This window comes from Danio rerio, chromosome 24, assembly GCF_052040795.2.
Source record: "Danio rerio strain M-AB ecotype USA chromosome 24, GRCz13ab, whole genome shotgun sequence".
Taxonomy (NCBI): domain Eukaryota; kingdom Metazoa; phylum Chordata; class Actinopteri; order Cypriniformes; family Danionidae; genus Danio; species Danio rerio.
The window spans coordinates 41805389-41822500 of record NC_141044.1 but is presented as its reverse complement, the minus strand read 5'-3'; the positions used below and the strand labels follow the sequence as shown (position 1 = coordinate 41822500).

At 37.9% G+C, this 17112-nt stretch overlaps 1 protein-coding gene across 3 annotated transcripts in view; it reads left to right on the top strand.

The window, feature by feature from the left end:
• ankfn1b (ankyrin repeat and fibronectin type III domain containing 1b) overlaps positions 1–17112 on the top strand; it is a 160549-nt gene that overhangs the window by 89506 nt on the left and 53931 nt on the right. For all 3 annotated transcript variants that reach the window (XM_087309988.1, XM_087309987.1, XM_088651685.1), the window contains one exon: positions 14117–14242. In XM_087309988.1, the coding sequence (XP_087166114.1) occupies positions 14117–14242 (126 nt within the window). The remainder of the gene's footprint in view (positions 1–14116; positions 14243–17112) is intronic.

The following is a 17112-nucleotide window of genomic DNA, read 5'->3' as shown; positions in this document are numbered from 1 at the left end:
ATCCATCTTTTATTTTATTCAAACCTCTATCCACCAATCCATCCATCCATCAATCAATCATTTTATTCAAACATCCATCCATCTATTAATCGATCCATATTATGTCATTCTGTTGATCCATCCATCCATCCATCCATCCATCCATCCATCCATCCATCCATTATTTTATTCAAATCTCCATCCACCAATCCATTCATCCATTCATCATATAATTCTGTTGTTCTATCCATCAACCATTTTATTCAAACATCCATCCATCTGTCAAGCCATCCATTTATCCATCCATCCATCCATCCATCCATCCATCCATCCATGTTTCCATATTCTGTCATTCTGTTGATCCATCCATCCATCAATCTATCCAACCAGCCATCCATTATTTTATTCAAACCTTCATCCACCAATCCATCCATCCATCCATCCATCCATCCATCCATCCATCCATCCATCCATCCATCCATCCATCCATCCATCCATCCATCCATCTGTTATTTTATTCAAACCTCCATCCACCAATACATCCATACCAAGACATCTGTAAAAGCTAAAATGTCTTATTTTTACTGTCTGCACTATTTGAAAATGAAGAAAATGTTGTCTAAAGACAAACCTTTGTTTTTATAAATAAATGTTGATTTAAAACGTTTAAGATTAACGTATTATTTTACTATCAGAGATGCGCAGATTAAAGCTCACTGAATCTGCTGTTAATATCTACGGTGACCAGAGCCGGCGCGTCCATAGAAGCGACTCAGGCGGCTAGGGCGACAGAATAGAGAAGACAGCGTCCGCGACACCACGGCGCCCCGGCCCCACTTTCATCCGTGACAATCCCCCCACCGCCCTGGTCCTTGCTGTTGTACCGCAATCACAACCCCGTCTCTCGTTTTTGCTTTCGGTATGAGGGCGGCATGATCATCTTTTGCCTAGAGCTCCAGTTCAGTTTGCTCCGACCCTGACGGTGACCTATCATGCCTAAAACAAAGAATTAAATTATCAAAGTGACGATCGGGTGCGGATACATATATCAGATAATACTATATGTGCGGGCGGGTGGCAGGTGGATGATTATTAAAAAGTGGCGGATTCGGGTGTCATCTCTAAGACTTTGGCATTCTGTCTGAATGGGGAATCATCAAATTCTCCAAAACTGCTTGCTAAGCTTAGGATTACATTACATATTTGTAATCGCCAATAAAATTAAACAACAACTGTGTCAAAAGTTTCATTTCTAAATGCGTGGATCAAACAAAATTGGCATATTTAGGGCTTGAAATTGCAACCATTTTGCGCCCGAAATTTAAGCTGTGCGACCTCATAATATATATTGGGAGCATTCATGCGACTGCATATAATGGTTGTAGTGCGACCTATTTTGTTTTTTTTCTAAAAACGTGGAAAAATCGGTCTTCCTTGCCGCTATATTGGTTCATATTAGCCGTCAATCACTCAAGACTTTCTGCTGTCAGATGACAGGGAGGGAGCTTTTGTGACCGCCGGGAATGCAAACGGCTGAAGTGTGAAAAGTACACTGAATCTCGATGCGTTGCATGCACTGCGTTTTCAGCAAACACAATCTCACGGCAATTCGTAACTTTTTTTATATGTTTCCTCGTGAGATCAGGCTGCAACAGCGCAAATGTCAGCTAAATTACCATCGCCAAAGAAGCTCGCCTTTACTGAGTTTAAACTGATGCAGGTTATAACAAAGAACAGTATTACACCGGTGGTCATCGTGAGAATCCTGCTCTGCCCCCCTCATATTGGGCCGGCTGACTCGCATGCTTTTCCGCAAACACAGAAAAATGTTATTCAGAGCGTAACAAGGCTAAGCATTAAAACGACACGAACCGAAACCAAAACTTTTAAAAGTGAGACTTTTCTTTCTTTCTTTTGTCCGTTCTTTCTTGAGGTGTATATTAGTTTTCTATTTAATTACTGATGACTGCTTTGCAGCTTTCAGCATTGAATTAAATGATTTATTATATTATTTAGTTTGTTTTGTAGCAGAAATATTATTTATTAAATTGAAATGCCTATAAAAACAATAGTACAAAATAAATATTTCTTACTACAATGCTTCATTTGTGTTTGATGCAAACTATATATTTAATTTTCATAAAGTAACAGCAGGACTTTATATAGCAGATAACTCACATTAAAGCACATTCAAGGCAGCATGATGATGAGGAATATAATTCATTATTAGGATTATTGTCATCATCGTCAGCATTAATATTTTATAATTATTCAACATTCATTCTGGAATTATTGCACAAATATTAATTAATCACAGCATTAGTTAGATCGTTGTTTCTGGGTTTTGTTAGTCCCAATTGATGTTGTTTTCAAATACAATAAATCCCTTAATACAAACTTGTCAAATATATATATCACTCATTTTTCGTGGGTGCTCCTACATTTTTTCTGGTGCTCGTAATTTTTTTCTGGTGCTCCTAAATATTTCAGGTTGGGAGCACCGGTGCTACCAAGTAAGAAAGTTAATTTCGAGCCCTGATATTTTCAGTTTGCCCAAGCTAATGAGCATGCACACTCGAAAGGAACGAGATCACGACTCTGACCTCATTTAAGGCTGTTCTACACATGATCATCCTCTGTTTAACGCTTCGTCTGATCGCACTGCTCTTCAGATGTAATTCAATACTTGATCTTGATGGTGAATCTCCTCCAGAAATGACAGCGACTCTTTGTTTGCATGTCTGTGGGCGTTTGAGTAGTTGCTGTCATGTGATGAGCGTTTGACAGGACAGACTGTACCTCGCGTTTGTTTCATACAGATTACAAATCTCTTCAAGTGCACATGGTTCATTTTAAAGCTCAGATTTCAGGCTTTATTTGCATATATTTCTTATGTTCGTGAAGCAAGTATTCACTAGGATTCCAGTGTGTTTGTTGACCACCAAACTGTCGTAAAAACGCACGTCTGATCTAAGCTTTTCCACTGGAGAAACGTCAATCTATAGCGATCGCTGATTGGCTCTTGTACTAGTAGGCGGGCTTCATTCACCATATTGACCGTTACACTTTTCCCCATTCAAATCTATGTAAGTGACATGTCTTGTGCATTCTGTAGTCTTTGCTGTAGTGTTAGTTAGTGGAAGTAAATAGTTTGTGTAATCTAGTAAGCTTGCTGAAGCATATGAACTGAATGAATGAAAAGAGTCTTCCATGTTTTCCTGACATGTCTCTGGTTTGTCCTTTATGGAGGGTTCCTGAGTTATAAAACTGTCACACAATGTGGCGTAGGAGAGTCTTCCTATCAACAAGAACGCCACGTTACCTAGGTTACTAGTTTGAAAATGGCAGATCTCCTAAATCTGTCACTAATGGCTGACTAATGAGAGCTGAACCGCTGATCGGATCTGATCAAAGGACGAGCACTAGATCAAGCACTATTTTTCCGTCCTTTGGTAGGTTTGTGAGATTTCTGACACCAGATCAGTGATGGATGCTGGATTGGAGGGTTCATTTGGACTAATTAGTCTGCCATTTTTGTCAGTAATTGGTTGTGGTGTCAGGTAACTGATAAAGTTATTATTTCTCCCTTGCTAAAAGTGAGACTGTACAACAGGGTCATTGTGGATAGCTAAAAATAAAAGCGTGAAATCATTTCCTGACATGATTCAAAGGTTAACAAGAAATGCATGCATGTGTTTCATTACATTTCATCTTTAAAGCTAAAATACATTGAAATAATACAAAAAAAATCTGCAAAAAGTTAAATTAATTAAGACTTATATAACAGACATTTAAAAGGCAAAATAAATTAAAATATAAAATAAATCAAACAAATCAAATGTCTCATAATTTTAATACCCAGTCAATAGTACTGAATTAACATTCGCTCATTTTCTTTCGGCTTAGTTTCTTATTTATCAGGGGTTGCCACAGCGGAATGAACCGCCAGTTATTCCGGAATATGTTCTACACAGCAGATACCCATCCGCTGCAACCCAGTACTGGGAAACACCCATACACAGTCATTTACACACACTCATACACTACGACCAATTTAGTTAATCAATTCCCCTATAGCGCATGTGTTTGGACTGTGGGGGAAACCGGAGCACCTAGAGGAAAGCCACGCCAACACGGGGAGAACATGCAAACTCCACACTGAAATGCCAACTGGTCTAGCCGGGACTCAAACCAGTGACGTTATTGCTGTGAGATGACAGTGCTAACCACTGAGCTAGAGATCTGCGCTGGACTAAATTTTGAATCCCACTCCCGCCAGGTTTTAGTTCGAACCCGACGGCTCCCGCTTATAATCAGCATTTGTTGGGTGAAGGACAAAACCAAAAACCACTCAGCTATACAAAGTCCAGACAGCCTATAACAAGCTGACTGTATAAACACACACACACATAGCACCAAGCAAGTGACACACACACAGACAGCCTCACGCTCTCTCTCATTCACACACACACACACACACATACATAGAGACAGCACAAAGCTCTCTCTCTCATTCGCACACACACACACACACATACATACAGACAGCACAAAGCTCTCTCTCTCATTCGCACACACACACACACATACATACAGACAGCACAAAGCTCTCTCTCTCATTCGCACACACACACACACATACATACAGACAGCACAAAGCTCTCTCTCTCATTCGCACACACACACACACACACACACACACACACACAAACACACACACACACACACACACACACACACACACACACACACACACACACACACATAGCACTAAGCAAGTGACATATACACAGACAGCCTTACGCTCTCTCTCATTCACACACACACACATACATACAGACAACACAAAGCTCTCTCTCTCATTCGCTTGTTTTTAGGTTGGAAATGTGTCCAGAAAGCATCCAAATAACACAATCACCAACGTGTATTTATAAAAACCATCACAAACTCTGAAAATGCAAAAAAATCTAAATTCACATTTGTGGTCATCATCATGTGTGAACATTGTTTACCCAACACAATCTCACGGCAAGAGATGGGTGTATTGTGGTCCACAGTAATAAGTTACTGTGTTCTAATTATAATTTTGGGGAACACAGTAATATAACAAATTACATTTTAAATGTGTGTAATTTGATTACATTGTGTTGCACGTTTGCCTAACAGCAAGAAGGTCACTGGTTCGAGTCCTAGCTGGATCTTTACCTCGGGGCGATGTAGTGGCGCAGTAGGTAGTGCTGTCGCCTCACAGCAAGAAGGTCGCTGGGTTGCTCGTTCGAGCCTCGGCTCAGTTGCCGTTTCTGTGTGGAGTTTGCATGTTCTCCCTGCGTTTGCGTGGGTTTCCTCCAGGTGCTCCGGTTTTCCCCACAGTCCAAAGACATGCGGTACAGGTGAATTGGGTAGGCTAAATTGTCCGTAGTGTATGAGTGTGTGTGTGTGAATGTGTGTGTGGATGTTTCTCAGAGATGGGTTGCGGCTGGAAGGGCATCCGCTGCGTAAAAACGTACTGGATAAGTTGGCGGTTCATTCCGCTGTGGCGACCCCGAATTAATTGAGGGACTAAGCCGACAAGAAAATGAATGAATGAATGAATAAATCTTTACCTCACAGCAACAAGGTCACTGGTTCGAGTCCCAGTTGGGCCAGTTGGCATTTCTGTATGGAGTCTGTGTGGAATTGAATAAGCTAAACTGGCTGTAGTCTATGAGTGTGTGTGCGAATGTGAGAGTTTATGGGTGTTTCCCAGTACTGGGCATCCGCTGCGTAACATATTTGCTGAAATAGTTGGCGGTTCATGCCACTGTGATGATAAGCTGAAAGAAAAATGAATCAATGAATAAATTGGCTGTAGTGGATGAATGTGTTTATGAATGTGAGAGTGTATGGGTGTTTCCCATTGCTGGGTTGCGGCTGGAAGGGCATTGGCTGCATAAAACCTATGCTGGAATAGTTGGTGGTTTATTCCGTTGTGGCGACCTCTGATAAATAAGGAAACCAACGGAAAATGAATAATAAAATTAAATTTAATTCATTTATTTTGGATGTTTTCTGGCAAAGTTTTTTATTTATTTACGTTAAGTTCTGTTTTTTGGGGTGCCCATATATAATTAATTTGTATTTTTTTACATACTTTGAAAAGCCAAATGAATTGCAAAACCTATGTGGCCTTTCTGTTGGATGTATAATTCAGCCAATCAGGTTGTTTTACGGTCTAATGAGTCAATGAGTCGAAACAGTCTGCAGCCATTGAGACTAGCTGTAGAATGATCATAGTGTATACGGCTGATCTGTGAACAGTTGTGGTCTCGTGTTTGAACAGCTAAGAACCAATTGTGAGCAAATCACATAAACATGAAGCTGTGAGATCAGTTTTTGTGGCTTACAGAACTAAAGAGAGAAAATCATCATCAGTGATATACGACAGCAGTGTGTGTGTGTGTGTGTGTGTGTGTGTGTGTGTGTGTGTGTGTGTATGTCTTCATCTCTCTCTCTCTCTCTCTGACCCACATAAGCATTTTTTACATAGACAGTCTAATAACTTTAATAAGTGTGCATGTTTCAGTGTTTGGTTTTGTGGTTAATGTGTGTGTGTGTGTGTAAAGGTTGACTCAGCCGTGTGTGTGTGGAGGGGCTGGCGTTGTGGTTTGCGTCTTTGATGTGGTTTGGCTGTGAAAAGTCTGACGGTTCCCCAACAGTGCCACCGCGCCAGACAAGCACACACACACACACACACACACACACACACACACACACACACACACACACACACACACACACACACACACACACACACATACTGTATACATACACACATTTATATACACAAAGATATACATATACACAGATGTACACACACACACAGATATACACACAAATGTACACATGCAAGCCAACACATCTATATACACAAGAACACACACACAAATAAGTATGTATACACACACTCACACACTTATATACACATATATACTTGCACCTACACACAGATATACACATATGTTCACACACACACACACACACGCACACACACACGCACACACACACACACACACACACACACGCACACACACACACACACGCACGCGCGCACACAAACACACACACACACACACGCACGCGCGCACACAAACACACACACACACATACATGCACACAGATACACACATAGATGCACACACACATATGCACACAAATACAAACATACGTATACACACAGATATGCACACACATACATATAGAAATATCCACACACTCATATACACAGCTACACATTACACACATGCATACACACAGATATACACATACACACACACACACACACACGCATACAGATATACAGTACATACATGTACACACACATAGGCACACAGATACACACATAGATACGCGCACATACACACAGATATACATACACACATATGCACACAGATACACACATAGATACGCACACATACACACAGATATACATACACACAACACCACACACACACATAGATGTATACAGATTCACAAGCACAAATTCATATGCATGCACACACACACACACACATATGCACACAGATACAAACGTACATATACACACAGATACGCACACACATAGATATACAAATAAACACACACTCATAAACACAGACACAAACATACACATGCACACAGATGCACACACACATCTGTATGTGTCATCGTCTTTTTCCATTTGGCCGCTGGCCTGGCTGTCGGAATGAAGATGACACAGCTGAAGCCACTTCCTCACAAACACACGCTCTTGTGTGTTACCACGTGTGTGGTTTGTGTCTATAAATGTGTGACATGCTCACACACACACTCATGATCTACTCCAGCATAAATAATCAGCACGATTGCCGTCTCCACTCTGATTGGGATCTTGACGCCCTGTGGAATTGTGGGATTCTGGAGAGAACGGCGAGATGGGAGATGCTTTTAGACCATTACAGCATTCCCATAATGACCACAGAGAGAGAGAGAGAGAGAGAGAATATTTTTCCCCCAATTTGAAACATTGATCAGTTCATTTTTTAATTTAAATGACTCAGAAAAACTTTACCATATACTCGGAGAGGACGAATTGACATTTAGACTAGCTGCAAAATATGTATATACCCTACACACCATAAGAAATGGTTAATGTAAACTCATGTATCTTATTGTCACCGACTCGGTCCCAGTCATTCCCCTCGCTGGCCAGCAGAGGCCACCATCTCCGGACTTCTAAGCATTACATCATCCTTTTACCCTGATCATGCACACCTGAACTGAATCCCGCTAATGACCCACGTACCCTTTATAAGCCAGCACCATACTCTCATTCAGGGCGAAGTCTTGTTTAGCCCCGGCCAGCATTTCTGAGCGTTATTCCTGCCTGACTCCTCGTGTATTACTCCAGCCTGTTTCTTGACTCTGCTTCGCCTTCTGCCTGCCCACGACCCACGCCTTGTATACGGACTCTGATACTCGCTGCCTGCCCACGAACCACACCTGTTATACGGACGCTGATGTTCGCTACCTGCCCACGACCCACGCCTGGTTCACGGACTCTGATACTTGCAGCCTGCCCTCGATCTATGCCTGGTAATACTCCCTGTGTCTATTCATCGCCAGTCTTGATTCATCATGGACTGTTGTTGTTGTGTGTTTGCACGTTAGTGCATATTGTGTGTGTGAATAAGTGCTTGAGCAATAAATACTGCATAATGGATCCCTCCGTGTCAGTCTCCTCATTACACTTATTTAAATAATATAAACTTTTTATTATTATTATATTTATCAAATGTATTGTTTGTTTTTTGTGTGTGTCATTATATCTTATCTGTATTACTATTAATTTTTCAATGGTTTTAATGTTTTATATTTGAAGTGCTTTGGCAATACTGTACTTAATGTCATGCCAATAAAGCAACTTGAACTTGAGAGAGAGAAATGAGGAGAGAAAGAAAGAGAGAGAGCAAACAATGACCAAATACAGGCTGTAGAGACAGGCCAATACAGACAGAACTGGCAACCCAGAGAGAGCCGCATCTGCCCACACTGTGCCCAGGCAGAGGTGGAGACAGAGGAACACTTCCTGAAACCATCAGCTCATCAGAGAAACATTCTACCCCAAACTACATAGCATTTACCCACAATTCACTGAGTCAGACAGTAAAACACAACTGCAATATTAACTAGGGGAAAACACTGACGAGGTCCTTCTGGCGGCACATACATTAATGCCTGTAGCTAGATTATTATAAATGAATCATTGTAAATATACTGATTATTATTATTTTTTATTACTGTTTTATCCGAAAATGATTGTTAAATGTACAGTTTATTCTGATCTATTATTATTTTTTATTGATGTGTATGAATAATATGATATGTTGAATGATAATATGATATGAAAAGTTCACATCTGGATGGATGGATGGATGTAAAAAGGGATAGATGGATGGAGAAAGAGATGGAGGATGGATGTTTAAGGGATAGATGGATGGAGAAAGGGACGGAGGATGGATGTTTAAGGGATAGATAGATGGATAAACAGCTGAAAGGATGGATGGGTAGGAATGGATGAATGGTTGATTAAGGGATAGATGAATGGATCAACAGCTAAATTAATAGATGAATGGATGGATGTATAAAGGGGTAGATTGATGATCGATGGTTGTAAAAAGTTGTAGATTACGTTATAGATGGTTTAGAAATGTATAGATGGATGGATGAATGTTTAAGAGGATAGATGGATGGAAAAACAGCTGGAAGGGTGGATGGATGGATAGATGGATAAATAGATGGATGGATGGATGTCTAAGGAGATAGATGGATGCATAAACAGCTGGATGGATGGATGAATAAACATAGGCAGTTATCTTTATGGATCTGTGAATAGGTGGATGCTCAAACAAACGCACTAAGAGATGGATGGACTTTCACATGTATTCTTGATTCTTCTCTTCTGAGTCACTTTAACAGTCACTTTTAGTCTGTGAAGTGTAACAGAAACTTCAGTACTGATGTGTGTGTGTGTGTGTGTGTGTGTGTGTTAGGGTCAGAGTCTTTAAGTGGTTGAATAAGACGGCGTGACACATTTGATGTGCGGCATGGAGAGCTTTTATTTTGGTCTTAACTAAGCAGTTTATGTGTACGCTGGCACTGCTGTTTAATACTGTGTGTTTGGTATTTATATGCTTGTCTAATGAGCAGGCTGGGCTGAAGCGCTGGATCTGAGCTCTGGCTGCAGTAGACATCAAACAACACACACACACCCGGTCTGGTGCAGAACTCTGGTGCAGAAACTAGTGAGCCGCCTACCTAGACAGCACTTGAAAGGCTTCATAGAGATAGTGCTGCAATCAGACTGATGTATTTTAAGACCATTTAGTGCTTCACCATCTCACATTTGTCTGAATTTGTCTTTTTTATCTATTGGAGGCATCCTAAATACACTTTTTAGATTAGATTAGATTCAACTTTAATTTCATTAGACATGCACAAGTACAAGGCAACTATTACTGTAAATGTTTAGGTCTAACTAGAAGTGCAATGAAGGGTATCCGCTTCGTTAAACATGTGCAGAAATAGTTGATGGTTTATTTAAATGAAATGAAATGATATGAAATTAAAATTTGAAATTTAAATAATTTTTAAAAATATTATTTATTTATTTATTTATTTATTTATTTATTTATTTATTTAATGTAATTTTTTTCACAGAGTGAAATTTAATTAAATTTTTAATTAAATTTTAATTAATTTTTTATTAATTAAATTAAATTAAATTAAATTAAATTTTATTATTTATTTATTTATTTTATTTTTTAATTGAGTGAAATTAAATTAAATTAAATTAAATTAAATTAAATTAAATTAAATTAAATTAAATTAAATTAAATTAAATTAAATTAAATTAAATTTTTTATTTTTCACAGTGTCTTGCCATTACACATTTTTGTGGAAAATTAACTTATGCAATTAAAATGTTCTCTTTAAATTAAATTAAATTAAATTAAATTAAATTAAATTAAATTAAATTAAATTAAATTAAATTAAATTAAATTTAATTAAATTTAATTTAATTTAATTTAATTTAATTAGGTTAAATTAAATAAATTAAATGAAACATTTTTTATTAAAAAATGTATTTATTTATTTATTTTTAAAAATGAAAACTTAATTTATGCTATTAAAATCCTCTGTTATGCATTAACATTCTTATATAGAATTCAGATGCATAATTTTATATTTAAATAATGTATTAATTAAAAGCAATCTCAGAAAGCTTTGTACAGCTTACTCGGGTTTGAAACCGATCTCATCTCTCTCACGTTCACTTTTATTTAGTAGTTTTAGAAATCAAAGTCGTTTCGTGGATGTGCATTTATTTTATGTTAAAAATGTATAATTCAAATGCCCTGACATTTCATATACAAATACATAAACCAATAGCCAAAAGCCAGTAGGCAATCCCAGAAAGCTTTGCGCAGTTTTGAAACAGATCTCATCTCTCTTTCAATCATGTCTAAAAGCGCATACAAATTAAGCGTTGACTTGTGCCGTGCTTATGTTTGGTATTTATTTTTACACCAGCATTTGTGTGTGTCCGTGCGCTCTCGAAGGAGGTGATGTCATCACTCAGGCCTTCCTACTGTAAGAAATCCTCCAATGGCATTACATCAGAGCGCAGTGTCATCTGGAGCAGCTGCCGGCGGAGTCAGATTCATCCCGCTGTCCTTCCTCCCGTCTTATTCCCAAACGGCTTCTGTCCAGGAACGCTCCTCTAGAAATACGGATGAGGTCAGGAGTGTTTGGGACACTCTCTCGCTCGCTGACCTTGTCCTTCAGTGTTTAAGCATTCTTCAGCTGCACTTGTTGACTTGTTGTCGTTTAAAGCTGTGCGAATTATTAGCCCCGCTGAACATTTCTGTTTTAACGGAAAGATTTTTCTGAACACGTTTATAAACATAATAGTTTTAATAATAATAATTTCTGAAACTGAAACGTCTGGTTTTAGACCACAATAATAATTCTTTAGTATGTTGTAGGGCCTCCTTTTGCAGGCAATACAGCATCAGTTCATCTTGGGAATGTCAGATACAAGCCCTGCACAGCCTGCATAGTCGGTTCGGTAGTAATGCGCCCATCTAGCACAAGTATTGGGTCTAGGGCAGGGGTCGGCAACCCAAAATGTTGAAAGAGCCATATTGGACCAAAAAAAAAACAAAAAACAAATATGTCTGGAGCCACAAAAAATGTAAAGCCTTATATAAGCCTTATAATAAACGATACACATGCTGTATGTATCTATATTAGCTATATTAGCCTACTATCAAAATGACTAAGTTGGCTACAAATACATAATGAGCCTTCATGATTAAATAGCCACTAAAATCAGGTGGTTGGTGTTTATTTTGTTGTCATTAAAACACTTCAGCACAGCCTCTTGTCTTTTAGTGTTATTAATTTGATCATTTCTTCTTGCGGCCCATCAGAGTTCACATACCTGCATAAAAGCGCATTGAATATCGGTCACATCACAGGCAATTGAGTATGCTGGCACTGAATTAATGTTCTTGGTTTGCTGATCGGTGATGTTACCTACCATTTTAATAGCCCTTTCCTTCACTGTCTTAATGGAGAAAGGTATATCTTTATTTTTTTGTATTATCTTGGTTTTGTTTTTAAAGTTTGCAAATAAGTGTTCTAATATGTCATACCATCTTTGAACGGTTTTCCATGCTTTATTATCTCCTGGTTTGTTTACAACAGCCACCTGCCTGGCATCCCACCCTGCTGATAGAAACCTGTGTCGCAGGCTATGACGCAAATCTTCGTTGACAGAAATGTTGAAATTAAATATTAATTCTACACACTTTGACAGCATTTGAAAACGTTAAAAATGTTTGTCCTCCTATAGAAATCATATTAAAACAAAAAATATATTAACCTCCCCCATCTTTTTGCATTTTCAAACATTTTTGAAAAAGCTCCAGGGAGCCACAAGGGCAGCGCTAAAGAGCCGCGGGTTGCTGACCCCTGGTCTAGGGAATGCTATGATATAGCTGCCCAATCCTTCACTAATCTGCCACCGTGCTTCACTCTGGGCATGCAGCAAGTCTGGTTGGTACGCTTCTTTGGGGCTTCTCTACACCGTAACTCTCTTAGATGGACATCTGTCAAAGTGCAGATTCTGTGAGCGCGAATCCAATCCTAGAGCAAAGAAAGAAAGAAAGAAAGAAAGAAAGAAAAAAGAAAGAAGAAAAAAGTAATAATTAAAGAAACAAACAGTTTTAGGAAAATGTATAAAAAACTTTATTAGATTGTTTTACATTGGATGGATAGAGTTAATTTTACAAATATATTTGTATTATATTATTTAATATCTTTAATCATAATACAAGTACTAATAACTAATTATTATTATTATTACTGTAGATGTCATTCATCTATTCGTTTTCTTTTCGAGTTAGTCCCTTTATTAATCCGGGGTTGCCACAGTGGAATGAACCACCAACTTATCCAGCACATGTTTTTTGCAGCGGATGCCCTTCCAGCTGCAACCCATCACTGGGAAACAACCATACACACTCATTTACTGTAGATGTACAATACACTATTATCACTATTATTATATATTGTAATAATATGGTATATTACTTAATATAATAGTAGTAGTAGTAGTAGTAATAATAGTAATAATAAAAATAAAATAATAATAATAATAACAACAACAATTATAATAATATTAACAATAGTAATAACAATAATAATAATCACAGTAATAATAATAATAATAATAATAATAATAATAATCATTGTAATAATAATAATAATAATTGTAATAATAATAATAATAATAATAATAATAATAATAATAATAATAATCATTGTAATAATAATAATAATGATAATAATAATCATAATATTACTTAATAATACTAATTGTTTTGTTAATAAATATACATACAGGACACATAATAAAAGTATGATGATTTGACTGTTTTCAGGCAGTGTGTGTGTGTGTTTGTGTGTGTGTGTGTGTGTGTGTGTGTGTGTGTGAATGTGTGTTTTTAGGTAACAGTAGTAAATCAGTGGTTGTACTACAGTAATTGTGCTCTGTCTGTGTGTTTGTGTTGTGCAGGACTGAATCTGGGATTGTGAAACTGACCCAGCGACTCTCTCTGAAGGACAAACACTGCAGTAAAGAGGACAGGAGTCTGCAGTCCAGACCTCCGGCCTACAGGAGGCGCTCTCTCAGCGTGGACTGGTAACACTTTAACCTCAGCATTTCTATCACAGGAAGTCTGGTTTATCAATAACGCTGTTTTTACTGGCTCAAAACCTGTTTGAAGGAGGCTGACCAGCCATTTGGACTCAAAAGAGCGCAGAGAAGCCATGTTGGCTCTGAGCGCTGCTAGTTACACAAGGTTTTTTCCTCTTCTCATCTTTACAGACATCATGTCTCCAGCTATGACTGTCTCTCCCTGTCTGTTACGCCTTCTGCATGTCCAAAACTCACAAATCTGAGGCCCTTCCAAGATGCGTGCAGAAAAACAAATCAGCTTTTCTTGGGAGATGATAAACATGCACATAATTTGGAAAGCACATGAATCTGTCCACCATTTTTAAAGGCCAAACTTCGACCAAAATGACTCATTTGGCAGCACAGGTCTCTCATTTTAAAGTCATGTCCCGTTTACTTTATAGCACTTACAGACGCAGTATCTGCCGTTTCAAAATTTTAGTATTCAGCTAATGATTCACTAATTCAAATGATTTGGTCAGATTGAATCTCCAATTAACAATTCGCTAATTCAAATGATTCGGTCAGAGCAAATCTCCAATTAACGACTCACTAATTCAAATGATTTGTTTAGAGCAAGTCTCAACTTAACAACATTCTGATTCAAATATTCTAGTCAGAATGAGTCATCAGCCAACAATATATTGATTCAAATAATTCAGTCAGCGCAATACTCCAATGATTCACTCACTGATTTAAATGATTTGTTAACAACATACTGATTCAAATGATTCATCCAGAAAAAATCTCCAGTTAACAAACCACTGATTCAAATATTCTAGTCAGAATGAGTCACCAGCAAACAATTGACTGATTTGAATGATTCAGTCAGGGAAAATCTCCACTTAACTCACTGATTCAAATAATCCAGTCAGAAAGAGTTATCAGCTAACAATTTACTGATTCAAATGATACAGTCAGAGAAATTCTACAATGAATGACTCACTGATTCAAAACATTTGTTAACAACATACTGATTCAAATGATTCGTTCAGATGCTATTTCCAGTTAATAACCCACTGATTTAAATAATCCACTCAGAAAGAGTTATCAGCTAACAATTTACTGATTTAAATGATTCAGTCAGAGAAAATATCCAATGAATGACTCACGGATTTAAAACATTTGTTAACAACATACTGACTCAAATGATTCGTTCAGATTCTATTTCCAGTTAATAACCCACTGATTCAAATAATCCAGTCAGAATGAGTCATCAGCTAACAATTCACTGATTCTAATGCTTTGGTCAAAGCGAATCTCTTATTGCTGACTCACTGATTCAGATTATTTGTTAACAACATACTGATTTAAATGATTTGTTTAGACAAAATCTCTACTTAACAACCCACTGATTCAAATAATCCAGTCAGAGTAAGTCACCAGCTAGCAATTCATCGATTCAACTGATTCAGTCAGAGAAAATGTCCAATGAATGACTCACTGATTCATTTCTAGCGAGAAAAAACAGTTAAACAGAGCATCTGCAGCAAGAGGATAAAGAACAAGCCTCCTCCATTCAGCTTCTTTACTTTCGCTTTACTTTATTTTTGCTCTTTACTCCTTTACTTTGGTGGAGTACGGAAACGGTGTTGTACTCACTCCACTGAAGACATCCATTAGCCAACTTTTTTTTTCCTTTGTTAAGCGCAAAGATTTGTTTCAAAACCATTTCTAAATTCAGTTCTAATTCCCACCAAAGCATTAAATGAACACTAATAACCAAGTGTGGTCAAAAAACTGAGTTATATCCGAACACATGTTCTGTTCTTATGCACTATATGGTGATGCAGACGTCTCCAAAACCCCACAGGTGGACAAATCTAACCTTGTTTTTATTAAAGCAAATATAAATATGCATATAATAAATAATACTAATAATAACAACATTATACAAATGCAGATTGTCATGAATAAACTGAAAAAAAGCCCCCTTGAGATGAAGGTAGTGGTTTTTATGTATTCATGTAGAAAATAATAATTTCTGTATCATTTTATTTCTTTATTTGTTTTCATCTGAAAAGATATTTGTGTATTGCTGTTTATCCTGTGTGTTTTAAGAAATGTGTAAGTCTTTTGGACGCACATAGGTGCTTAACTAACACACTCTTCTCTTGACTTTAGAGCAGCTTTTAGTTGGTCAATGGTGCGGTCTATTTCCGTTCTTTAAAATAGCAGCACTCCAACAATGTGCCTTAACACACCTCCTTTATAGACCAGCACACCCATGAGTCCACAAAGTGGTGCAAATGGATTTGCTATTTAAACAACGGGGTGCAAAACGTGAAAATTAGGGTTGCGCTGGTCTGAAAAAAGCAGCAAACCGTGCCAAACACATCTTCCACCTTATCGCTCCGGGTGTATGATTGTTGGGATGGGGAGTGACACAAACAACAGAGATTTGGATCCAAATGCAGGTTTATTCGTTGTTAGGCAAGCAATGCTCAATACGGGTGCAAACAGGTGTTGAGAAGCAGTCCTGAATCGTAGTCGAAGCAACAGGCGAGAGGTCGGAAGGCAGGCGGCTAAACAGGAGAACTGGATAAACAAGGCTAAGATCTAAATACAGGAAAACAAGACAAGGAAAACGCTCTGTAATGTCACTTACAGTTAACAAGACTCGGCAAAGTGAATGAGTGAGTGTGTAGCTTAAATAGTGTGTGCAATAAGTCTCTGACAATCCTCAGGTGGTGCGAGTAATTGGTTTAGATGAGGAAGCATGTGTGAGTGTGACCGGAGTGCATGAATGAAAATGTAGTCCAGAAATGGCAGATTTGTAGTCCATAAGTTATTGTTTGTGAAATCCAGCGATCTTATGGCATACGATCGCTGGT